The 26306-nt window shown below is 39.3% G+C and overlaps 1 protein-coding gene across 2 annotated transcripts; it reads right to left on the reverse strand.

The window, feature by feature from the left end:
* Positions 1 to 3968: 3968 nt before the first annotated feature.
* LOC120005357 (clathrin interactor EPSIN 2-like) lies at positions 3969 to 14162 on the reverse strand. Of its 2 annotated transcripts, none has more exons than XM_038854952.1 (14): positions 13901 to 14162; positions 12847 to 12966; positions 12552 to 12603; positions 12205 to 12284; positions 12046 to 12124; positions 11780 to 11863; positions 11513 to 11658; positions 9486 to 9845; positions 8467 to 8508; positions 8269 to 8364; positions 7697 to 7854; positions 6629 to 6765; positions 5111 to 6122; positions 3969 to 5011 (listed from the first exon to the last, which is right to left on the reverse strand). In XM_038854952.1, the coding sequence occupies exons 2-14, from the start codon at positions 12879 to 12881 to the stop codon at positions 4494 to 4496; spliced, it is 2799 nt and encodes a 932-aa protein (XP_038710880.1). In that variant the 5' UTR covers positions 12882 to 12966; positions 13901 to 14162; the 3' UTR covers positions 3969 to 4493. The 2 variants fall into 2 exon arrangements, with proteins under 2 accessions (XP_038710880.1, XP_038710879.1); XM_038854951.1 differs by having other exon boundaries at positions 8269 to 8373.
* Between the last annotated feature and the right edge of the window lie 12144 nt (positions 14163 to 26306).

Here is a 26306-nt window from a genome sequence, read left to right on the forward strand (position 1 = left end):
CCAAATAGAAGTCTTGTAATACCCCGTTCGGAAAAATGAACATGAATCAAAATAAAAGTAATAAAAAATGTCAAAATTTTACAAATGAAATTGACGAGTTTAATTGTGGAAGTTTCGGTTAATAAATGGTAAGAATCGAACTTAACGAATCTGGAATTTGATAAAAACCTAATAGGAACTCGAATGGCATAATTGTCAATAAGTTGCTGATAATTTGATAAATAGGACTGTTAGTAGGGATGTTTTCGGAATTTCATAATTGGATGGCATTTTTGAAGTTAAAACTTGGTCATTTTGAAAATTTGTTAAAAAGGTGGGGACAAAGGTGATATATTTGTTGTAGTCATCAAAATAGACAAAAGAAATCAGATTTATGTAAAAAAAAATTAACTCATTTTTCCTCTCACACACGCACCACTGGCCAACACCACAACTCCGTCGTCCGGCCACCGTTTTGGACGGTCAACCTACCGAGAAGCTTCTCCCGACCCCCATGAGCATAACCCAACCAACCTCGCCTCAAACCGTCGCCCGTAACCACTAGAATCACGCTTGGAATCTTGCGGCCACTGTGAAGAAAAAGCTCTGATCTGGCCAACTCCGGCCACCGCTGAGCATGCCGTCACCACCATTCACCTCACCGGACTGAGGAGCACCTAGCCCAACCAACTTCCGGTCAAAACAACCCCCGGATGCCGGAGATTTGAGTTTGACCCAAAATGGGTCAATTTGACCCGATTTTGACCAAGCTGGAATTCCACTTTCCGGCGACCCCGAAGTTCTATTCTAACTTGTTTCGTTGTTCTGAATCCATACGGATAGCGTTGGAGCATCTTGGCAATTTCGTCATAAATACGCGTATACATATGATATACGTGCAGGTATAAATACTAAGCTAGAGTTTAATTTTTGATTAATTTGGTTATGAGTATGATAAATAGATTAGTAGTAGACACTAATTACTGGACTCGTGTATTTGGTGGGGGACTAGTGTGAGAGGTATTGGATGGTTTTGCGTATAAACTAAATAATGTAGAAAATACTTAAAAGTCGAGCTAGATGATTGAATATCGGATCATTATGTTAAATAATAAGTATTCTAAATAATATTTAGATGATATATGTTTTATATAGACATGTACTAATTGGATGGGCTAGCGAAGGGTATTTTGGTAATTTAAATTATGGATGTTTATTAACCAGTATTATACTGGCATATTGGAATAGGTGATCGAGGAGATTGGACTTGATACCATAGACGGTTAATTATTTGATGCACTGCTATCGAGGTAGGGATTTCTTACCCTTTTATTTCGAAACACTTTTAAGCCACCGAATTGCTTGAATGGTAAGCTTTGGTTTCCGCCTCGATCCTTTCTAAGGGGAAACAAGCCTTGCATGCATACCATTGCTTTCTTTGTATTAATGTCAGTGACAATGTTATTGGTGAATACTCATAACCCTTGAAATGCTTGGTCATAAATCGGACATTGTGTGATTCTTATGCATCATGATATATGAATGTTTCTATATATATATGTTGCACGAATGACATGAATTTTAAGAATTTACATTAGATGCATGGTGGGTCCCGAGGATGGTCTCGGGCTCACGTTAGGTGTGGATGTTATTTGGGCACGTGCGTGGATGATGGATAGGAGCTTTGTGATGGTCCTAGTCCATAGGATTCCCGTAGCGGTATTTGTTACTGTACGCTGGCTAGTATTTCACGCTAGGCCATGCGTGGTAGGTTGAGATATCACTGTGGGGCCAGCAGTGAGTGGTTGCACCACATTCGTGCCAACCTTCTCTCTAGCGATTTGAGATTGACATTGATGGATCACTGGTATTTGGTTCTTGGTATTGGTTGGATGCTAGAGAGAGAGGTAGTGCGAGTGGATTCTCGTCGGCTTATCGCCACAGGGAGGGAATCTGATCCGCCGGCTTGGGTGTCATTGGAGGCGGATATGGAGGTTCGGTTGGGTTGATCGGGTGCATTAGTTTTGCATTACGTATTGTTGCATCAGTTACTCGTTGTTACTTTTTCGGCCTTATTATTCTTTACTTGTGCTCTTCTGTTTTGTCCCTACCGAGCCTTCTGCTCACCCTATCTATTTTTCTCCCCACAAGCAAGACAGGATCTAGTGCACAAGTTGTGGATCAGCAGGGGGATGCGTGACGGAGGTGGCCTGAACTCTTGTCTGTTCCTTTGTGTTTATGTGTTACATGTGTGTGGTTATATATATTTGGATATATATGTATGACTTGTTGTTTGCATGCCACAGTTGTGGGAGTAGGTTTTTATACTTGGAGTTATGTTTATATTTCGGACGAGGATTGTATTTGGTTAGCCGGGAGTGAGGTCCCGTGACTACTGTGTGACTGATGATGATGATGATTTGTGTTTGATGGTGGACTCTGAGGGTTGGTTGACTTGGATGGTATTAGAAGTGTTTCCTTTGTTTGGGTACTGTTTACAGGTTGGGTTTCCCAATTTATGGGGAGATGCTGCCGAAATTTTTGGAAAAATTTTATGTTAATTTGGGATGTAACACGTGAGAGGCACGTGGTTGTGTTTGGTATGTGGTTTTTATGTCTTTGCCCTTTTCTTATGATGTCTTGCTCAGAAAGTAGAACTTTCTTCTTTCCCAACATGAAAACTCCTTCACTAGCATTATACTTTTTGATGATTGCACATAATATTTCATCTGTCTTTCTAAGATTCACAGTTGGTTCTTTCCCAATACATTGCTTGAACATATGCTAAAAGGGTGTTTTTTCAGCATCTCCAACTGTTTGCTTGTGAAGTTAATGATTTTGATCACTTTACCAATACCTTCAAGATTAGACTTGTATTAGAGTGGGGTACACTTTTTTCTCCTTTGGTTTCATGGCTCTTTCTTTTCTCTTTTCGACTACTTGACATTTTTCTATCTGTTCAGATGATATCTTGAAATAATAATAAATCCAACAATTATTGAGATCCCTAAAAAAATTGGTCTAAATACAATGGAATATGTTATTCCATTGTTTTTAACTAATGGAATATCATAACAGTTCGACAATTCAATGAATTCCAAGAAATAAGATCAATGGAATAAGCAAAGACAGTGGACAACATTTGGTATGATGAATGTACTCAATTCAATGAATTCTAGTAAATAAGATCAATGGAATAAGCAAATCCATTGGTTAAAACAAATGGGATAGCATTACTCTTTACTCTTTGACTATTCAATTAGTACCAGTAAATAAGATAAATGGAATAAGCAAAAACAGTGCGTTAAACCAGTGGATAGATATTTGACATAGTAAAATCAATTGAATACAATTCCCAAAAATAATGAAATAAACAATTTTGTTGTTTTTCTATATGCAATGTCATTTTTAGGGTTGAAATCATTGTTTCAAGTAATTATTCAATGGATTCTACTGATTTGTGCACTTCCAGGGAGTAACTATTCAATGGAATCCATTAAAGAAGAACAAACAAGTGGATAGGGAACTGACAGATAGTGAACAATGTCATACAGTTATCACGATCGATTGCATTAGAACATAAAACTCATTCATCAAGCAAATATAGAAACATATATAGAAAGAGATTAGCAATAAAATCAATGAATCACGAAAACCACATGTTAAAATGGAAGAGACAATGGAAATACCTTTCTTGTACAGCTTTAAAGGTTTCCAGAATTTATATAGCAAATGAATCGTTGGAATTGTCGATTTTAGAGCAAAACTTCTAGGTAGGTTTTCGATTGGGAGAGATGAAATGAATACGCAAAACATCAAAAACGATACCATTGCCCACTACTTTTTTTTTTTTTTTTTCAATTTTGCATAATCAACAGCTAAATCAGTATGTCATATGGACTTGGGCTATATTGTGCTACTAATAGTTGGGCTACCTATAAGTATTGAACACACTAAACCAGAAAATAAAACCAAGAATAAATGCAGCATGCAAAATAAGAAGACTTTTGTTGTTCAATAAGCAACCATAGTACAACTCATAGACCACTATAAAAAATATACATATGTATAGGGAAAAACATAAAGTATAAAAATATCCTCTCAGAGGTTATCCACAATTCCTCACAAGTAGACCCGAGCTATTAATTGAAGTGGTAAAAGATGATGTGTATAACCTGATAATCAGGGTTTGGCCCCCCTCTCCGTTTCAAAAAAAAAAAAAAAAAAAATCCCCACACACTTCCATCACAACAGCTGAAATCATCAACGTGCCTAAAGAATTTTCCAAAGTAATGACGGGTCAAGTGAGAGAGAACAATGTACATCAGGTCACTGGGCCACTTCTAGAAGATAACAAGCTACGACAAAAAATACAGCTTTCAAAACCAAACATGGAACTTCAAGCATCATGTACGGATTTAATGAGAACAAAGTTCGCTATGGCAGATATTTTTATTTCGTACGGGTAACTTGTCACGCATTTCCTGCCCTACTACAGTCTAGGTAGCTAAATCTCATTTGTAGCCACCGCCATATGGTTGTTGAGGATAACCACCAGTGCCCATCATAGGGTTATAACCACCAGGCATGACTGAACCGGGAGGAAAACTAGTTTGTTGTTGCATATGGACTCCTTGCCCCATATTCATTCCCATTCCCATGCCCATGCCCATGGGTCGATGCATGCCTCCAAAGCCTCCCATGCCCATACCAGCACCAGGACCCCCACCCATGCCCATTCCAGCACCAGGACCTCCCCCTACGCCCATAACACCACCAGGACCTCCACCCATGCCCATACCTACACCAGGACCTCCGCCCATGCCCATTCCCATGCCTGAACTCACCATAGGATTTGACGGAGGCCTAAGGACACCAGCACCTGCTCGGCCCATTCCAGAACCAGATCCCATAGCTTTACCCATGGTAACAGTAGAAATGACAGGAGTGGCACTGGTTTTCTCCATCCTCTTCTCCTTACGGTTGATTGCATCAAAATCAACTCCAATATCTGCCAATGGATTGATTTTAGCTGCACAAGAAAACCGCTGTCATTTTCTGAGACAAATTGAAAAACTTGACAATTATAACACATTACGCTTATTCCAACATAAAAGATCTGAGCACTCACATCCAGATATATTCAAATTGACCAGCCCCCTACTCAATGTATCGTTCCAAACCGCTGACTTGGTTTGAAATTTGTCTTTGGACTGAGGAACTATTGCAAGAGATCCAGTAGAAGATGTACTAGCAGGCTGTGAAGTCATGGGAGTGTTTGCGCCTTGAGAGAACATGTTACCTAGAACATCATTGTTATGATGTACAGTTGGTCCAGCTGGAGCTTGAGCAATTTGTGAAGCAGAAGGGGCTCCAGAAACCTGCTGTAGAGAGAAGTTTCCATTGTTAAAATGTGCAGGTGGTCCACCAGGAGCATAATGACCAGTTTGTGGAGCAGCTGAGGTGGCATAAACCTGTTGGGGAAGGAAGCTACCATTGGTATACTGGGTACCACTCGCGGTCTGATGAGCATATTGTGGAGCAACAGGGGCGGCAGAACCAGGTGTTCCATGCTGTGCAGGAGGTCCAGATTGAATATGTAGAGGCATGTATGAAGCAGCAGCGGCTGTAGGTCCTCCATGGGAAACAAAACCCCCACCATTAAATTGGCTAGTTAGTCCTGAAGGAGCCTGAGGACCCATGTTTGCAGCTATTGGAGCCACAGAACCAGCCTGTTGTTGGAAATTCCTTTGCACATCAGCACTTGGTTGAGGTTGGCCCGTGGGAGCTGAAAAAGCTCCGTGCGAAGATACTGTAAGTGGTGGAGGACCCGATGGTGGGAGGAGATCTGCCAAGATATCAGCTTCTTGATGCACAGCAGACAGTTCTTGAGGCAAAAACTGTGAGTTTGCTGAAGGTTGTTGAGCACCAGATGCGGGATAAGTTATGGCAGAAAAGGAGTCCACAAAGTCAAAATTATTGACTGGACCAGCATTTGGCACAGATGGCTGGGGCATTTCAGCATTTTGATCCAAGGTAAGCAGCAAAGGGGCTGTGGAACCAGAACTTTGTTGTGTTGGAGGAACAGAATCTGCAGAAGGGATGGCTTTGAAAGGAGATTCACCAAATGGGTCTTCAAAAGGCTGAACAAAGGGCATATAAAGACGAATCTCAGCAATCTTCTAAAACAATCCTTACCGTTAGGAGCGGGCAACAGATTATAAGAGTTTTTTTTATTCAAAAAAAACAGAACATAAGAGTTGCAACAAGTACAGATAATCACATGCAGGCAACTACATGGAGAACAACAGCTCTCTTCATATGCATTCCAACATCCTAAACAACATTAACTACTATAATAAATCTACGCTCGGTAACGAGTTAATATCCCTTTTATATGAGCTTCAATTCATGATTCACTCGATAACAGTTCTTATATTCATCCACATCCAAGAATAAAGTCAAGCCTTTTCTTCCCTGTACAAGCCTCCACATAAGAATCACTCAATGACAATATGAGTTGTTTTCATTAAGTATCAAACTGTGCATCAAAGAAAATGCACGTTATCACCCACAACAGAGAAACTATTTCTGCAACCATAACGCTTTGTATCTACTACTCTCTAAGACTAAATATACGAGATCATACCTGATTAATGACTGTGGATGCTGGTGGCATGGTATCAAGTGTGGATCCTGAAATCATATTAGCATGCCTGTCAGTTACAGAGGCAGTGGCTGTAGATGAAGCTGGCATGACGGCCAATGGGTTTGGAGGGAATGAATCTGAAAGGGAACCAAGTCAGTCAACTTCTGCATTGTTTGTGCCAGTCGGAGTAGCAGCGCTGTATGAGGTAGAAGGAACAGCTATACTATTTAGGGTGGAAAGCACAAACATGAAACAACTAAAAGGAGCAGGATCGGCTATTTATATTCGTGTAAAGAGTTCACATTTGTTATTATTGACTAGTAAAAATGTCTGACCATTTATCAACATCTGGAAAGCACAATCTGAATATGATTACCAGAGGTCATCCATTACAAAATCACTACATAAAAAAGATACCAAGACTCGGGAATCTTTAGATGTCACATATACCCCGTTACTATGGAGCACGAAACTGATGAAACCCAAACTCTAAGAACATAGAATTAGGTTCTTCCCCATTAGAAGGAAAAAAAAGCTTTTTCCCGTACTATTTCAACCACACCATCGAGGAGGTGTAGTAGCAATTGCAACTTACTGTTGACCAACCTTGACCCACGAGTGGGTAAGCACCACCACTTTACAAGAGACACCTCAATACGATTGCAGTAGGAAAAAAAAGGATTTAAAACTTTAAAACTTGTGAAAGAAAGAACACTTGCATTTGAACCATAATTTAATGGACTCCAAAAAGAAAATTACAAAAAGGGAAAAAATAATAAAAAAATAAAGAGGGGAATGCACATTCCCAGCCCCATACAACAACTAACCAGAAATTTTAGTCAAAATTTAGAACACTATGAAATTGTAGTCGAAATTCATAACACTATGTATACCGACAAAATAATCTTTCAGAATTTATTCTAGTTCTTTTAAGCACATCCTGACATATCCAACAAGTAAATTATAATGAACAGAAACGATGTGCAGTCATTAAGTATGAGAAGACCATAGAATGCAGCTATTCCCAGAGTGGTATACCCATGCACACATATAGAAGACTTTCAATACCTGTAACAGGGCCACGTGGATCAAATTCATCGAATGCCTCAACTTTCTGGCTCGTAGGAGATTCAGAAGTCCCAAGGACAACATTCGCTTGGCTAAGATTATTTGCTGCAGTAGGAGAAGCAGCCCTAGCAGCAGATGCTGCTGAAGTATCTCCATCCCTAATCATCAAAGATTACCACGATTAAATGCTCTTAACCCATGTTTGTTAGGAGACAGAAAAGGAAAGATGATTGTTCGTTTCCAGCCAAGGGGAGGAGAATGTGGAGCAAGAGGAAATCATATTCTTTTAGAGTAAATGCAGAGAGAGAGAATGCAAAAATCTCCCCCTAAATTCAACTAAAGTGGACTGATTGGAGGAATGAGAAGTAATCCTGACAATGGAAAGAAATCACCAACATTTGTTTTTACCCCTGCATCAATCCTTCCCTTGCCTCTATACCAGACAAACAACAGAATAGGAAGCCACCTTAATCTTCAGATCATCACCCCCCCCCCCCCCCAAAAAAAAATTACTTTCCAATCAGTCCTACGAAACAAAAGATTACTGCAATCCCAACATACAATAGTAATACCTTTCACTAGAAACGGGACTCCGAGATTCACCAATAGCTTCATCATAGCTAGGAGGAGCACCAATATTTTGTTCAGAGAATTTGCGTTCAAGCCGCCTGACAATACTAACAGTTGCGAAAGGATTAACTATTGTACAAATTAAAAGAAGATAACCACTATTAGATAGTACCAAGAAACCAACAACATTGAGCATTTACCTTCCATCTTGAGGTTGGTCGTCAGCTTTCGCACCACAGCCACTGCAGAAGGCAAGGCGAATTAGATATTACAGGATTCCCAGAAAAAAACAAATTAGAACCGATTTGCTATGCAATATGCATGTCTTCATTATGTTTAGTGATGAACAGTTGCACATTGTATTGACTTTTGGAGCCAATGTTGTTGTGTGGTAATTGAAGTGGGACTGGTAATTTCTCTTTGTTGAGAAAATAAGGAGAATGCGAAGGGTAATTATGACGATTTTAGTAGTGAAATGATTTTATAACCAAAAAATGACCTACTTGGTAAAAGTAGTTCATGGTTTTCCATTGTTTAAACATATTATAATTTCTTCCCACGTCAGTTTTCATCATGTGCAATGAAGAGTTTGAAACTAGGTCACATTACTTGCCTCCTTATTCACATTGTGTATCATCCATGGAGCGTCTCATTAATGCATTATATTTGATACATTTTCTCATTTGATTTTTCAATCTTCTACGGAAAGGATTGATTCTTAATTGCATCTTCCTAGCTATTATAATCAATTAATTGTCTAAGTTCAATGACCATCTACTTATCCAACATATTTAAAACTCACAAGGCCAATGCTAGAATAACTGAAAATAGATCAACTTTATGCGTTCCAAAATAGAACACACACAGCTTTTTATGTTTTTAAGAAAAGGGCTTGGTGTTTGAAAATAGGTGGTAACCAGGCAAAAAGAGACAAAGTGATTAAGACCCTCTTCACTGTGACTGGACAAAGGAAAAGGGGCATATAAAGCTTTTTGTTATGGTTGTACCTTTGAGTATATATAGTGACTTTCTAGCAAGTGAGCCTAGGATTCAGGATTCAAACAATGGTGGAAAAGATGGGAATGCAGCAAGGCTATTATCCTTTATATTTGGTGGATGGCGTGGAAAGAAAGAAATGAAAGGACTTTCCAAGTATAGTAAAGGTCAAATTCTAATTTATGCGACTAAATGTCAAACAATCTTCATAAAAAAAGCATACTGGAATGAAGATTGGCCATCATCATCAAAAGCACGATCTCTATCAGAGCTCCTGCTTTTTGATCCATACTGGTAATCATCGACGCTACGACTTCTTCCCCTATAGTCATCATCCCTGAATCCATCTCTGTTGTAGCGCTCATCGTAATCTCTTCCATCACGACTGTATGAGTCCTCTTGTCTGCCATATCTGTCATCATTCCTATAACTGTAGTCTCTTTCCCTTCCGTAACCATTCCGATCATCATCCCTGCCTCCATAACGACCTTCATAACGATCATCATCATATCTATCACCATATCCTCCTCCACTTGAATATGAACTAGGCCTATACATTCCACCAACTGATGTGTTTCGAAACCTGTGAAAACACAGTTTTATATTTTATCAATTATAACCTCCGAGGCTCCAACAATATACTAGAAAAGTGCCCTATAGTCCATTCGGTTATATGAATCTTTAGTTTCCTCATTTATGAAACCCAAAAAGAATTTCAAGATTTCAGTTGCTACAATGATATTACCAATATCATTACTTGATAAGAGAGGAAAATCTTCAAAATATCCTCATTGATTTAAGAGACACCAATTACATGAGAAAAAAATAAGTAACAAACTGTTGGAGAGTACATGGACAATTTAGACAGGGTAAAGAAATTAAAACTAGCCTAAACTAACAATGGAAACCATGCAATAACGTAAGTACAATATGGAAGGTTCTTTTCCTTCCCTATCTGATGTTGGACCCAATGCTGCAAGGTGAAAACCAGATACAAGCAATCACCTGCAAACCCCTTCGAAGTTTACAACTGGTCCAAGGGCCCATTCATCTATGGTTTGAGATAGACTATATCCGTGTGACAAAATGGGCAAGAAAATGTTATGAAGCTTCAGTACTTCACACATCTTACATAGCAATGACAGGTGAAGTTAAAAAGGGAAAGAAATCAAAACTAGCGCAAACTCGAAAGGGAAATCATGAAACAACAACGGCACAGTACGTTTCTTTTTTCTTCTCCCCTTTCTAAGAACGAGAAATCTCTCCAGGCTTGCTTACGTTGGACCCAACCCTGCAGAGTTAGAATGGGACACTAACAATCACCCATAAACCACATCTGAGAATACGCCTGGCCCAAAGATCCATTCCCATACCACTGAGATACTCAATTCAGTTGTGGGTTAGTACCCTATAAGTCAACAATTTGGAACTATTTCCACCTTCTTGCTAAATAACATCAATGCAGACTGAGGAGGCAACAGCCAAATTTTCAAAGTAACAGATGAAAGATAAAAGACTCAATATAAAACTTCTGAAGAAAAGAAAAAAAACACAGTACAGCCCTTTCATATCAGGAAATGTATTGCTAACTTTATCAGATATCATAAAAAAATTCAAATTTCTGTCGATGAAATTTGTTTAAAAAAATGGAATGTTTTATAAAATTAGGAGCTGAAAGGAAGTATGACAACGTGTGAGCACCTATTCTTGAGATATCTATAAGTACTTTATCCATTAACTCAATTACTACACCCGCAACTGAAGATATCACATAGGAAATCCATCATCCAACATTTCAAAATTAATACAGAACATATTCCTAAATAAACCATGATACACCACAACATCAAAATGGATGTTCCACATGACAGAAAGCTAACAAGCCACAATTTTCCAAAGACAAAATTTGAAGATACCAAAGCCTAATTTGAAAAACAATACATCTAATAAAAATATCAGCGAGATTATGCACAAACTCGATTTACCTCAATTTATAATTACCAAAAATCTCAATATCATATTTGAAAATTTTAAAAGAGGTCAAAACGAATGTGGATTCACTTGATGCATACAATTAGATTTGTCATATAGTACAAGGTGAAAAAAGATCATACCACTCTAGGACATCAACCAGCAAAAAAACAAATGCTTATTATGCATGTCATTGACAAAGTACACAGAGCATGAAATGAAAAAATAAAACCTATAAAAGTAAGCATTCGAGACAACTTGTATAGAAAGTTAACTCACTTGTCCCTATTAACAGCGGCTTTCTGTCTAACTTCAATTATTCTTTCTTTATCATTTACCAGGACCACAAGATTTTGAGATTTCTTTCTGACATTGCTACCTTGGTCTCTTCCACTGGAATCAATATATTGGAAATCGGACAATGTCTGAGATAAGGGAGATGAATATAAATATGTAGAGTTACTCATTTAAAGAGAATCATATTTCCAAAAAAGAACAATGAATAACATAAGGATTATGTATAGCACTAATGAAGTGGATAGTTACCGATATTTGATATGCGTGTTCTCTAATTTCATCAATTACACGCTCTGATCCATGGGCAACTAGGTATTCCAAAACAATCAAAGCCTGAACAGCAACAAGAGAAATAACAAAATCTTTGTGAACACAAGTGTTAAAAGCACATGGTACCAATTTCATTTTATTTTTTAAAGAATCAATAAAATACTATCGTGTATGGCCCACCAGAAAATGAAGAATTAATATAATAACTAAGTAAATACAGCTAATTTATCAAAAGAAATGCATACCTTGTACACATGTCGCCAGTTCTTGCCAGTATCATTAATCCTTTTCCATAATACTGCCATGATCATCTGGTATTCATGACTGTATGAATGTTTGAGAATGAGCCCCCCAATATCAAATTAGTAACCAAAAGAATCCAAAAGAAGTTCGATCAAACTCACTAATTCTTGGAAGCCTGAGCAATATCTGCCAGAAGTGATCCATGAGGACCCCAGGGCTCGTTGCTTGTCGCATCAAGAACCTGAAAGAAAAAACAAACCAACAATTTGTTTCGTAACCTTGAACATAAAAAGATCACATAATAATACAATATTTCCAAGGTAATGTACTATTGCCTAAGATAAGCCTCACCAGCCAATAGCTTCCAATTTTAACAGTCAAATCAATCAGGAAAACTTTAAGAAGCAGATTTTCTGGAGTCACATTATAACAGAAAAACGGACCAAAACTAGACAAAATACTAGCAAATTAACAAGGCAGAGAACTTGGAAAGAGGAAAATCTTTTACCTTCTGCTCGATTCCAGGAACTTTGAGCACTTTTTTATTAACCTCTCTCTTTCTGCATAAAGTGAGGAAGAGAAACATTTCAGCACAAGTGGCTCATATAATTGGTAGAACATAGTAGAATAGATGGGCAATTAAGAAAAATCAATGAAATCAAACTGCTTCTAAATTTTTCAAGTTTAATTAGTAACCTGGCCCAAAAATCATGTACAAACTCATTTTAGAGACATTATCATGTGTAATTGCAATGAGGTTCCCATGATACTCACTACATAATAAAACAAACATTTGAACTTACAAATCCCTAACAGTTTGATCAAAGGCTTTCTTCATCCTTGCTCAGGCTCCGTGTCAACAGAAATCGTTACCAGCAGTTTTATGAAAAGAAAGTGAAATTCACTTGAGATTTATCTGTGCCCTGTTTGAAAAGAAAACCCCATTTAGATTTTGACCATAACGGGGAAGCATGGACATAGATGATATAACATAGGAAGATAAAGAAACATTAAGACTAATTACAACGAGGCGCTACTATTGGGTTGCATACAAACATTTACATATAGCAGTAAGGTATCATAACTCGCGCTACACAGTGTTAAAATGAAGTTGCCATGCTGAGGAAGATAATTATGATTTTTATGAAAGATACAAATAATTGCAGACTTCAGGCATAACCTTCAAGGGAATTAGAAAGCTTTCAGAAGCTTTCACCCTCAATAAAGAAAACATTTTATCCCTCCACGTCATTATTCCAGATCATAAATCAAGTAATCAACCCCAAATTGAAATTCCAAACCACAGAGTGAAAATGGGACAGAACCAAGAATTGCAACAGTGAATTTGGTAGCAGGTTCTTTAGCAGCTCAATACACAAAGAAAATTTCAATGATAACCCTTAAGGCCTTAACCCAATAGAGATAGAGCCATAAAAGAACGACTTTCATTTTTGCTGCCAAACCAGAAACAGATTTAATAGTAAGTTTCTAAGAAATCACCGACAGATCCATCAGCAAAAAACAACAATAACATGGAAGGCAAAACCCAGATTGGTAAAATAAGGGATGCGCACATGATATTATAAATTCGCATTCAGATATGATCCATGAAACCCAATACACTATTACCATTGTTTACCAATTCGAAATATGAACTAACCCAAAATGGAATGAAAAATTAACAATCCAAAAACGAATACCCAGCATCAGGGGACATATAATTGAGGTAAAAAACGAGCTGAAGCAACAAAATTGACCTTGAATCGGTACATCAAATTGCATATATCAGATCTGAAACGCCTAACAAAGAAATAAAATGTGAAAACCGGATCATACTATAAGAGGAGGAGATCGAACCTGATCGTAGCAAAGCCAATAAAGCGGGATCTGAACGCCCAACTGCTCTATTCGAGATAGAGAAAAAGTGAAGGCGAAAAATCAACAAATCCTAAATATATCTCAATCAAGAAAAGAACAGCACACAGACCAGAGAGGGACGGAGGGAGAAGCGGAAATTGCAAAGAGCCCTCTGAAACAATCACCTGTTAATATTTCTACGAATAATCCATAGAGATCCGGTTTATAATGTCGCTACTAGCTAGCATGTGTTGGAATTTGATTGTTCAAAAAAAAAAAAAAAAGAGACAGCGCACCTCATACGCAGAGAATCAAGGATTTTTCCTTTTTCCTTTTTTATTTTTTATACTACTACTTTTCTTTGAGACTTCATTACTAAATAATGATGATGTGTTCTTTTTTATTAGACGCACAAAGAATCGAGGGCTGGAAAGCCTGATTTTGATTTTTGATTTTTGATTTTTGATTTTTCAAATTGTAACTTTTAACAAATTGACTATATATATTCTCTTTAAAATGGTAACAACAAACCTACATCTACTATTTTTGTCATCAATTTCTTTTACCATTCATTAAATGTTTCCTATCACTATCTTTAGATAAAAAATAAATTTAGGTTTAATGCTATTAAAGATTTATACGTAGGTAGGACTAGTATAACATGACTAAATTAGTGGGTGCCTTATCACTTCTCATGCAAAAAAATTAAGAAACCTCAGAAAAAAAAATTTTATTCGGGGGGCTAATTTTCTGTAAAATTGAATGTAGTAAAATAACTTTTCCATGCATATTTCAATTAATTTTTTTCATTAATTTATTTTTTGATAACATATACTCCGTCCATTTAGAGAAAAAATCAATCTCTCGAGGAAAATATACGTCATGGAAAAACAATGAATTTCTAGTATTTCGACAAAATGATTGTTAACATTTTCCATTATTTGTTTGATGAAAAACATAATTTGTCACCCCCCTCTCTTCTAAGGTATACCGAAGTGTATATATGTCCACAAGGACATGATCGGCAGGGAACACCCCATTCCCCGAACCAAATCTCCAACCAAGAATAAAACCAAATAAACATATATAATAATAACTCCTACAGTGTGACACGGAAACAATATTGAATCCAAAATACTATATATACAACCCCCGAAATTAACCCGAGTAACATATACAATAGTGAAATAGTAAAACATATCTACTCGATGCCAAATCGAATAATATATACAAAATACAATACCAAAATTCCTCAAGCCTGCTAAAGAGTCAGTTCGAGGCTACACACAGCTCATGCCTCCCGTCGCTGACCATCGTCACCTATATCCAACTCACCTGAAAGGGAAATAAGAAGAGGGGTGAGTCAAAAAGCTCAGTAGGGCATAGAAAGGGAACACCGATATCCAGAATAAAGAAATCAAGGAATATGATGCAAAATATACAATACAACAAATATATAATCATCAGTAATCCAATCAAGTAATATGGTAGCCGATAAGGCTATATAATACCGTAACCATAAACACCGATCTCCAGTTATCCATAATCCGTACACCATAATCCCTAATCCATAATCCACCCCTGACCCACACTAATCCCCGTAGGGTGTCTCCCAGTTTAGGTCCACACCAAAACTGAATGAGGATCAGATATCCCGATAGCATAGCCTACACCAGATAGCATCCCCTATGATGCACCTCACCTCAGACGGTCTACAAGTACATACCCGATCTATTGTATAATCCATCATAAATTCGATATATTGGGCTCCTATATGGGCCCCACAATCTATATCAACCACCTCCAATCACCCTACTCCTAAAAACATACCAATAATGATAATCAACAGAGAATATGTGTAAAACATACAAACAAGTCGTATTTCCACCCCCAGAAACCGACATAACCATAATATAATAAGAGTCCATGAACTCGTAACCCTAGAATCACACGCGAGAGACATGGAAACCCCCACCTGGAAATTGGAATGCCAATACCAAGCAAGCGTCCCTAATTAACTCCTGACTTCGAAAGTCAACCCGCTCCGAATCTCAATTGAGATCATCGTCTACACTGAAAAACACGATATACGAAAATATAGTGAAAATACGTTTGGTCAATTATGGTCAATGGTAAATGGTCAAACCGGGTTAAACCGAGTCAAACCAGGTCAACTCTGCCAAACTAGACCGGAACTCAACCAACATCACCGTCGGCTATCCGGCCATCCAACCCTACCAAATCTTACACCAAATTGAAGAGCTCGAAGAGATTAACTCATAGGTACTTGAATCAAGCCAAACCGTCGCCGAAATCAGCCGGATCGACCAAAGGAAGTTCACGGTGGACGAAACTTCAATCCCCGATTTCTCTCAAACCGGAGCTCCGTTCAACCCGATTCAAGTTGGGTTATGCTTGTCTCATCCATATGCTTCTTTTGATACCACCTGTGGCCACCACTATCGTCGAAAACCAGAAATCACCGATGGCCCGTGTATAAGAGATAGAAATAGAAGAGAGAGAGTGAGTTGTGTATAGAAGAGGGTATATTTAAAATTTTCAAAAAATTTTGGTATTTAAATATTTAACCCCAAAATTTAAATCTGATTTAAATTATTCTTGCGCCAGAATCCAATTTAAATCTGATTTAAGTGATTCTTGCGCCAAAATTTTCCTCTTTAAATCCCCCATTTATGAAAAATATTTTCATATTTTTATTTTATATTAATTTTTATTCTCTCCAAATCTTGATTCACGGTCACCGAGTTTCACTCTATCTCGATTAACATGTCAAAATACTATGAACAGTATAAACTTGGGTCAGGATATTACATCCTCCCCCCTTAAGAAAATTTCGTCCCTGAAATTAAAATCATACCAAAGTAGCGTACAACTCCGGAAATCTAGCTCGCATGTCAGACTCCAACTCTCAGGTCGCCTCCTCTACTGCATAATGTTGCCATATCACCTTGACTAAGGGTATAGTCTTCGATGGTAGTCACCTCTTCTATTTATCCACAATCCTGTTAGGATTTCTTTAACTCTATGTTTTTGGTGATGCATGTGAGTTCATTTCTGCAAGTTTCTAGAAGTATATTTGCTATGCCCGTGTCTGCAGTTTTATGCCATTGTGCTTAAGTCGGGTTCATATCGTGAGCATGTGTTTGTCATCTGGTGATTATGAATGATTGAAACTCTGCCTCCTATATGTGATATACTAATTGGAATTTAATTTTAAATATGTTCAAGTGTGTCGAAGTTTATAAGTTTGATTTGAATAAAATATGGTCTTTGTTATTCTTTGATCCGAATATGTATATATGTGTATATGGACACTGTTTAGGATTGTATATAAGTATATGATATATGTGTGTCTCAAAAGTAGCGTCCTCATCAATCTCCAAGGTAGACCAATCTAATATATGAGAAGGGTCTCTATGGTATCTCCGTAACATAGACACATGAAATTCGCCACCGAATCATTGTCACCACCTCAGTAGTCTGCTGCACCATCTCTGGACCTAATAGCGGTGTCTCCAGCCTCAGACCAGCACAACGGTGATCTATACGGTCTCCCATATAATGTCTCATACGGTGCCATCTGAATACTGCTCTGGTAGCTATTATTGTACACAAACTCCACTAAAGGAATATGAGTCTCCCAATCTCCCTGGAAATCCATCACACAAGCCTGAAGCATATCCTCCAAAATCTGAATAGTACGCTCACTCTGCCCTTCAGTCTGAGGATGAAAAGTTGTACCAAAGTTCAGTTTTGTCCCCAGAATATCCTGAAAACTACCCCAAAATCGTGAAGTAAAGCTGGGATCCCGATCGAACACAATACTCAATAGTACGCCATGCAATCGAACTATCTCCTGTACATATAATGTGGTCAACGACTCATGCCACTCCACCAATACTGCCTCCGTAAATCTCGATACACCTTGGTAGCACCAGGATGCATCGCAAATCGTGAGTAGTGTGCCTCCCGCAGTATCTCTACCCGTAGCTCTGTATCCTCTGGAACTACTAACCTGCCCTGGAATCTGACTCCACCAATTTAAATCCAATTTAAATCCGATTTAAATCCAATTTAAATACCAAAATTTAAATCTGATTTAAGGAGGCAGTATTGGTGGAGTGGCATAAAGAAAGATGTGGCACAGACCGTGACTCGATGTCTTACCTATCAGCAGGTAAAGGCAGAGCATCTATGACCTACTGAATTGTTGTAGCTGCTTCCATTACCTTAGTGGAAGTGGGAGCATATCACTATGGATTTTGTGATGGGTTTACCTATGAATTTGTGGAGACATGATACGGTTTGGGTTGTTGTTGATCGGTTGATAAATATAGCTCATTTTATGCCTAGGCCAGTGCCTCTGACCCATCCTTCCATATCCTCAACGTCATCAAATAGTGTGTCCCCCAACTGTGCATCTAACACCTGTCGTACAAGTGCCGGACGAGCCACCAAACTCCGTAAACACAATAAGTCTCCATGCTCCTCCATGTCTAGTCGGTACTGACTAAGCGTATCCACTAGCCCAAACTCTCGGATAGTCAACCGAGCAACAACCAATCTCCTACTTAAGGCGTTAGCCACCACATTGGCCTTGCTTGGATGATACTGTAAAGTAAAATCAAAGTCCTCAAGGTACTCCATCCATCTGCGCTGTCTCTGGTTCAAATCCCTCTGAGTAAACAAATACCGAAGACTCCTATGATCTGAGAATACCTCAAATCTCTCTCCATAAAGATAATATATCCACTGCTTAAGTGCGAACACAACAGCAGCTAACTCCAAATCATGCACCGAATAATTCCTCTCATATAGCTTTAGTAGACGTGAAGAATACTCAACCACTCTGTCCTGCTGCATCAGCACACAACCCAATCCAACTCCTGAAGCATCACAATATACCTGATAACCAATACATCTGTCTGGTATCACCAACACTGGAGGTGATGTGAGCCGAGTCTTCAACTCCTGGAAAGCCTGCTCACACTCGTCTGTCCACATAAATGGAACATCCTTTTGGGTTAACTGTGTCATCGGCGCTACATCCGCGAGAACCCCTCAATGAAACGTCGATATAACCCGCTAATCCCAGGAAACTGTGAATCTCTCCTACATTCTTTTGTCTCCTCCATGCTAACACTGCCTCCACCTTAGTTGGATCTACCGCTATGCCCTCCTGGGAAATCACATGCCCTAAAAATTTCACCTGAGTCACCCAAAACTCACATTTACTTCGCTTGGCATACAGTTTATGCTCTCTAAGCGTTTGCAGCACAATCTCCAAATGTCTGACGTGCTTTTCCCCAGTGGCTGAATAAACCAATATGTCATCACCTCCCACCATGTAAAAGCATCGCCCTCTAGAAACTCTGCAGCTAATAAAGCTCTCATCTCCTTAGGAATCCGTAAGGAAGTCATCTTCCTGCGTAGCTGGCAAACCACTCCTCTACTGCCACTGGATCTATCACTCCCCTATAAACCAAAAGGTTCATCTTCCGTAACTCGGCTAGCTCCTTGATCGAAGTATCAGTCACTAAAGGAGCTACCTGTGCTGCCACAATCTATCCTGCAGCCTCCTATAATCTACCCAAAGCCGGAACCAGTGTTGGAACCTCAATAGGACCCTGTAGTGCAGCTGAGGCTAGAGCGGCAATCTGTTTCAATAGTCCTGTAATAGTCTGCCCAAGAGCTCGCACCAACTCGGTAACATCCCAGACCTTCTATCGTAAAGTAGTCACTACTGCCTCTATCCCCTGTGGTGTTGGTTATATCGGAGGTACCTCCTGATTCACCCCAACATAATCTACTAGGTCTGTATACACTCCCCGTCTACCCCTACCCCTCCCACGTCTCACACCCCCACCACGTCTCGCACCCCTACCTCTCCGTCCTCGGCCACGCTCTAATGGAGCCACCTCGGGCACCCGCCTCATCTATCCTGTAACGCCTCGACCCGGAATGCGTTAATTTTGGTATCATCTAAATCAAACCCTAATAAATTCAATCATCACACCACCAGAAATTTCGACAGCACCTCCCCATATTACGGAGGATGCCAACCTGTAGTAAACACGCGACAAAATCACCAATATATTCACAATCTAGACAGGGCCTCCAACCATCTAACAATTCATAACATAGTTAATTTCTCAAATCTAAGCAGGGCCTCAGGCCATCTAACAGTTACACATAATTTCTCCACACAACAACATATATAATCAGCATCCAACGCAAATAACAATCCAGCAAACAAGTAAATCGTCAAGACACAAAGTCCACAAACCCGATTCGGGAGTCCCGATCACACAGAGTATCCTCCCTACCGTCCATCCCCCAGTCAATAATAGGGATATCACGCAATGTCTCAACTAAGAAATATAGATACGACCAAAATAGTAATAACATAAATCAAGTTTAGAACTATCTAGTTCTATCACTATCCAGGGGTCCATCCATGTCACGCTCCCTCCTCCTGATCCGCGACCCTGGTACCAGAACTAGACTCATCTGCGAGGAGGGAATAGAAGAAAGAAAATGGTGAGCGAAAGGCCCAGTAGGGAATCATAAAGAGTAAGTGAATAATATAAGGCTGAAATATTAAAGAAAAGCACAAATGCAACAATATGATAGCTAACATCATGTACACCAAACACAAGTAGATAACCACACCATACGAGATCCTAACTTGGCCCACCGACATCGCTACATATATCGGGACCCTAAACAACCCAACGGTATCATTGCATGGTGTTTCAAGCACATATGGAACCCTGATTCGGCCCGCCAGCATTCCCGTAGTCATGGGAACCCTGAACAGCCCAACGACATTCCACATTTCACATCAATCACAACTAGGAGATATACGGGTCCATATCCGACATCTTCCATGCAATTACAATGCATGTCCAACATGGTTATGCAATAGGGTAAACCTACAACCTACATATATACATATACTACTACATGATGCATGTTCAAGAGTAATTCATACTCAATGGAAGATTGAACACGTAAGGTATGCAATATAATTCAAATCATACAATAAAGATATCACAAAGTGGGGTTATTCTCCCTTAGGCACAAATTAAGGCGAGAACGCATCATAATGAAAAATGGGGAAGAATAAATGTTCTCAAGAGGAAGACATATTCAAAGAGAATAACAAAGGGTGGAATTTCCCTACCTCGCACTCCAAAAATTAGCTATGTAAATCAATACTCAACCTTGGCTTTTCCCAGCCTCAGCCAACCTATTATTCGATGAACCCATCCTCCAATAAATATACAAACAACATCAATTGCACATATCTAACACAAATTAATCCAATAAATCAAGAACTCATTACCTTCTCTTATCCAAAACTTCCCAAATTCTCGAACTTCACCTGCTTAAGCTTGCTACTGCAATCCACAATAGAATCTAGCAATACAACCATAAACAAGTCTAAATCAACCTATTAGATCACTAATTTCATCTAATTTAAAGAATTTCCCCCAAATCTACAAAACCCTTGAAACCCTAGAATCCCAAATCACCCAATCTTTGAATATTGGCTTTTAGGTTTAAGAAACTTACCAAGGTTGTAGAAACAAGTAGAGGGAAGGGATTCAAGCTTCCTTTAGGCCTCAAATGATGTAGGAACCCATGGATTTGAGTTTGGGTTCAAACCTTGAAAGATTAGAACAAAGAGAGGGATTTAAGAATATGCGAGCTAGAGAGAGAAGTTAGGAATCCAACTTGAAACAACTTGAAAGAGGGTAATCTTACCTTGGTTGATGATCTTAGATTGATGGGAGGGAGGAAATTTGAGAGAAAATGAGGTTTAGGGTTTGTTTAGGTCGGGTATTTTGAAAGAAATAGCGAAAATGGGTGTTTTAAATCAATTTCGGGGTACAGATTTGGGAGGTGTCCAGACACCTATGCCTAAAAATCTCCCTGTTCCGTTTTCTTCTATATCTGTCCAGACAGTTTTTAAAAATTTCCGGACGGTTACCTCTGTAGACAAAAATTTCAGTTTTAAAACCACTCTTACACCCCCCAAATCACTCGGTATTAATTTCTAATGATTGATTATATATATATATATACACACACATATACATACAAACATGTGTTTGTCACCATTTCGGGTCCCGATACTACTTTCTCTCCAACATCCGGCCAACACAATGGTGACCTACAAGGCCTCCCATAAAGTGCTTCAAATGGTGCCATCCCGATGCTACTTTGATATGAGTTGTTGTACACAAACTCTGCCAAACGTAGATATTTCTCTCAATTACCTCCAAAATCTGCCACACAAGCACGCAACATATCCTCTAAAATCTGGATAGTCCTCTCACTTTGCCCATCACTCTACGGGTGATATGGCATAGTGAAATCCAACTGTGTCCCTAAGGCCTCCTACAAACTACCCCAAAATCTACCCATGAATAGCGGGTCTCGATCCGACACGATGGATAGTGGCACTCCGTGGAGTCACACTATCTCCTGCATGTACAATGTACTCAATGACTCCAAAGTGTCCATCTTGTTCACCGGTAGAAAGTAAGCTGACTTGGTTAATCTATCGACTATCACCCAAACGGTATCATTTTGCTTAGGTGTCATCGGCAATGCTGTCACAAAGTCCATACTGATCATCTCCCATTTCCATTGTGCCACCGGTAGGGGTTGTAACAAACCCGCCGGCCTTTGGTGTTCCGCCTTCACTTGTTGACATGTCAAGCATCTTGCCACAAATCTAGCTACATCGGCCTTCATGCCTCTCCACCAAAAGTTTCTTCACTTGTTGATACATCTTCGTGCCTTCAGGATGCATAGCAAATTGAGAATGGTGTGCTTCTTTCAAGATCTCCTCTTGTAGCTCCTTGTCATCGGGTACTATCAATTTCCCCGCAGACTACACACCTCCACCATCACCCCGAACCCATCCGGAGTCCTCCTCAAATGTATCAAAAATCGGGTCCCCATTTTATGCATCCATCACCTTTTGAATCAACATTGGTCTAGAAGTCATACTACCCAAATACACCCTTTCCTCTACACTTTGCAACTCCAAACCAAATTGACTTATTGTCTCTACAATTCCCCACTCATGTATAAACAAACTAGCAACTCTATGCTTTCTAGTCAATGCATCCGAAACCACATTTGCCTTCCCTGGGTGATATTGTAAACTAAAGTCATAGTCCTCTAAATACTCCATCCACCTCCTTTGTCGCAAATTCAACTCTCTTTGGGTTAATAGATACTTAAGACTCTTATGATCCGAAAAGACCTCAAATTTCTCCCCATAAAGATAATACCTCCATTGCTTCAAGGCAAATACAATTGTCGCCAACTCCAAATCATGAACCGGATAGTTTTTCTCATTTATCTTCAACAACCTAGAACCATACTCCACTACCCTATCTCTTTGCATCAACACACAACCCAACCCCACTCCGGAAGCATCACAATACACTTGGTATCCTACACTCCTCTCCGGAGCCACTAATACCGGTGGAGATGTCAACCTACCCTTTAAATCTTTAAAAGATTTCTCACACTCATCCGACCACACAAATGGTGTACCTTTCCACGTGAGTTCCATCATAGGTGCGGCAACACGCGAAAAGTCTTGGATAAACCTCCTATAATACCCCGCTAATCCCAAGAAACTCCTAATCTCTAAAACATTCTTAGGTCTCTCCCAATTCAACACGGATTCAACCGTAGAGTTACCTACTACAATGCCCTCTTGCTTAATCACATGACCTAAGAATTTCACCTCCGTAGCCCCAAACTCACATTTACTCAACTTAGCATATAATTGATTCTCTCTCAATGTTTGCAACACTAACCTCAAGTGTTCCTCATGCTCCTCTACCGTTGGAGAATAAATCAAAATATCATCAATGAACACAACCACAAATCTATCCAAAAATGGAGGAAGGACCCTTTGCATCAAATCCATAAACACCGTCGGAGCATTTGTCAACCCAAATGGCATCACTAAAAACTCATAGTGCCCATATCGTGTCCTAAATGCCGTCTTTGAAATATCCTCATTTCTAATCCTCAATTGGTGGTATCCCGAACGTAAGTCAATCTTAGAGAAATGCCTAGCACCTCTCAATTGATCAAACAAATCATTTATCCGTGGCAACGGATACTTGTTCTTTACCGTAACCTTATTCAATTACCAATAATCTATACACATCCTCAACGAGCCATCTTTCTTCTTAACAAACAATACTGGTGCTCCCCACGAGGACACACTCGGTCTAATAAACCCCAAGTCCTGCAACTCTTCCAACTGAGTCATCAATTCTTTTAATTCTACCGAAGTCATCCGATATGGTGGAATCGAGATTGGCTTAATGTTTGAATGCAATTCAATGGTAAAGTCAATCTCCCTCTTCGGTGGTAATCTAGGTAACTCATCCTGAAATACATCCATGTACTCCTCCACCACATGTGTAGGAGTAGCTACATCACTCCTAGGTGCCGATGTAATCAAACTCGTGATCCTACAATTTTGATATGAAGGATTGTCCATGAAGTGAGGACATGGGACACCCTTCGACCCATGTAACTATATCACCCCTCCTGCCGGTACGTTAAGAGTGACCTTCCTCTCCCAAAAGTCCATCAACGCATGATGCTTTGTTAACCAATCTACTCCAAGGATTACATCAAAATCGTTGAAGTATAAGACATACAAATCAGCCTTTAGGGCTATACAACCAAACCGGCACACACAATCAATAACTACACCCTCTAATAAGGTGAAATGCCCAAAAGGAGTGTCTACCGTAAACATTCGCCTCATTGGAGAGATTTTCAAACTCAATGCATGCCCAAGGGACGTAGAAATGAATGATGTCGTAGCTCCTGAATCAAATAACACCTTTGCCCAACAATTTGAAATGAGAAAGGTACCTCTAATGAAGTTAGGATGCTCAGATGCTCATGGTGTCCTAATGCAAATGTTCTCCCATGAGTCAATGCTGTCTGCTGCTTAGCCCCACCTCACCCCCTTCCTCCTGATGGAACAGTAGAAGGAAGAGCTGGAGTAGGAGCTGGTGGTGGTAAACCCGGTGCCTGTGACTGCTCTGAAGCTCTCCACCTCATGGACACTTATGCTTCCTATGACCGACCATACCACACCCATAACACTTGACTCCCATGACGGTGCACTGATTCTCCTTATGGCCCTCCCGACCGTAATTGTAACACAAAATCTTGCCATCCCTTGGCCCTGAACCTTTGCCTTGCTCAACCTTTTGGCCCCTCAAGCCCTGAAACTCAGTGCTCGGTTTCTTCTGGCTACCTCCTCCACTGCCACTAATTGTTGAAGCTTTAAGACCTTTTTGCACATCCCAATACTGGCGGGAGTTGCGCTCTCCTCGCTCTAACTCTAGTGCCATATCCACCGTCTCATCATAAGTCTTTACCCTAGAAGTGTTGGGGTTTTAATTAACCTTACTAGCAAGTGTGCTAGTCGGCAATTACAGCACAATGATAAGCAAGGGTCGAATCCACAGGGACGGTGTTATGTCTAATCCAAATGTATACTTGTATGTATGTATGGACAATGCAAACAAAAGTAAAGTTCAACTCAAGATTGTTTGGTTTGGTAATTAAACTAAGACAAGCAAATAGTAAAGTGTTTTTGGTATTTTCTTGGAATAAGGATGCAAATTACACTAATGCAACTAATACGAATGAAATGAGTTAATGAATATGAGATAAACACCAAGGCTTCGGAATCCCCCTTGGGAAATGACTTGTAAAGAGACAAATTCACACACATATTTGCTAATTCGGGCATAACGAATCCGTACCTAAGTCGGTTTTAGCGCACTTAAGCCAAACCTCCCTAAAATCGATTACTAGCCATCTTATTGGTCTAAACATGCATAGGAATTCATGAAGTTCTATGGAGATTAGGATTCATACAAATTGTCACCTAATTAAAGGGAGACATATTCATAATCAAGAGTTTCAAGAAGCATAATCTACTTGACATATTATTGTCTAAGCAAATTCTCCAAACAATTTCATCCAAAAACCTAAAGTGTTGGCCAAAAACAACAAGCATGAAGAAATTGCAATCAAACATAGAAACACAAGATTTATACCCAAATCAACTCATATATATGTAAATCACGTCATAGACAAAGTCATCAAACCCAAGGCTTCATCCTAGCCTTGGCAAAAGTGGTTTAGTTACACATAAAGAGAGAAAAACACAAGAAGATAGATGAGAAAAGCATGAATAAACCCAATGAGTTGAGTAGATCCAAGTTGAGCTGAAGAATCTCTCCTCCTAGCTCCAAGAATCACCTTCCCCCTCTATTTTTGCTCTCCAGAAAATTTGTTCGAAGTCCAAAAG

This window comes from Tripterygium wilfordii, chromosome 9 (assembly GCF_013401445.1).
Source record: "Tripterygium wilfordii isolate XIE 37 chromosome 9, ASM1340144v1, whole genome shotgun sequence".
Taxonomy (NCBI): domain Eukaryota; kingdom Viridiplantae; phylum Streptophyta; class Magnoliopsida; order Celastrales; family Celastraceae; genus Tripterygium; species Tripterygium wilfordii.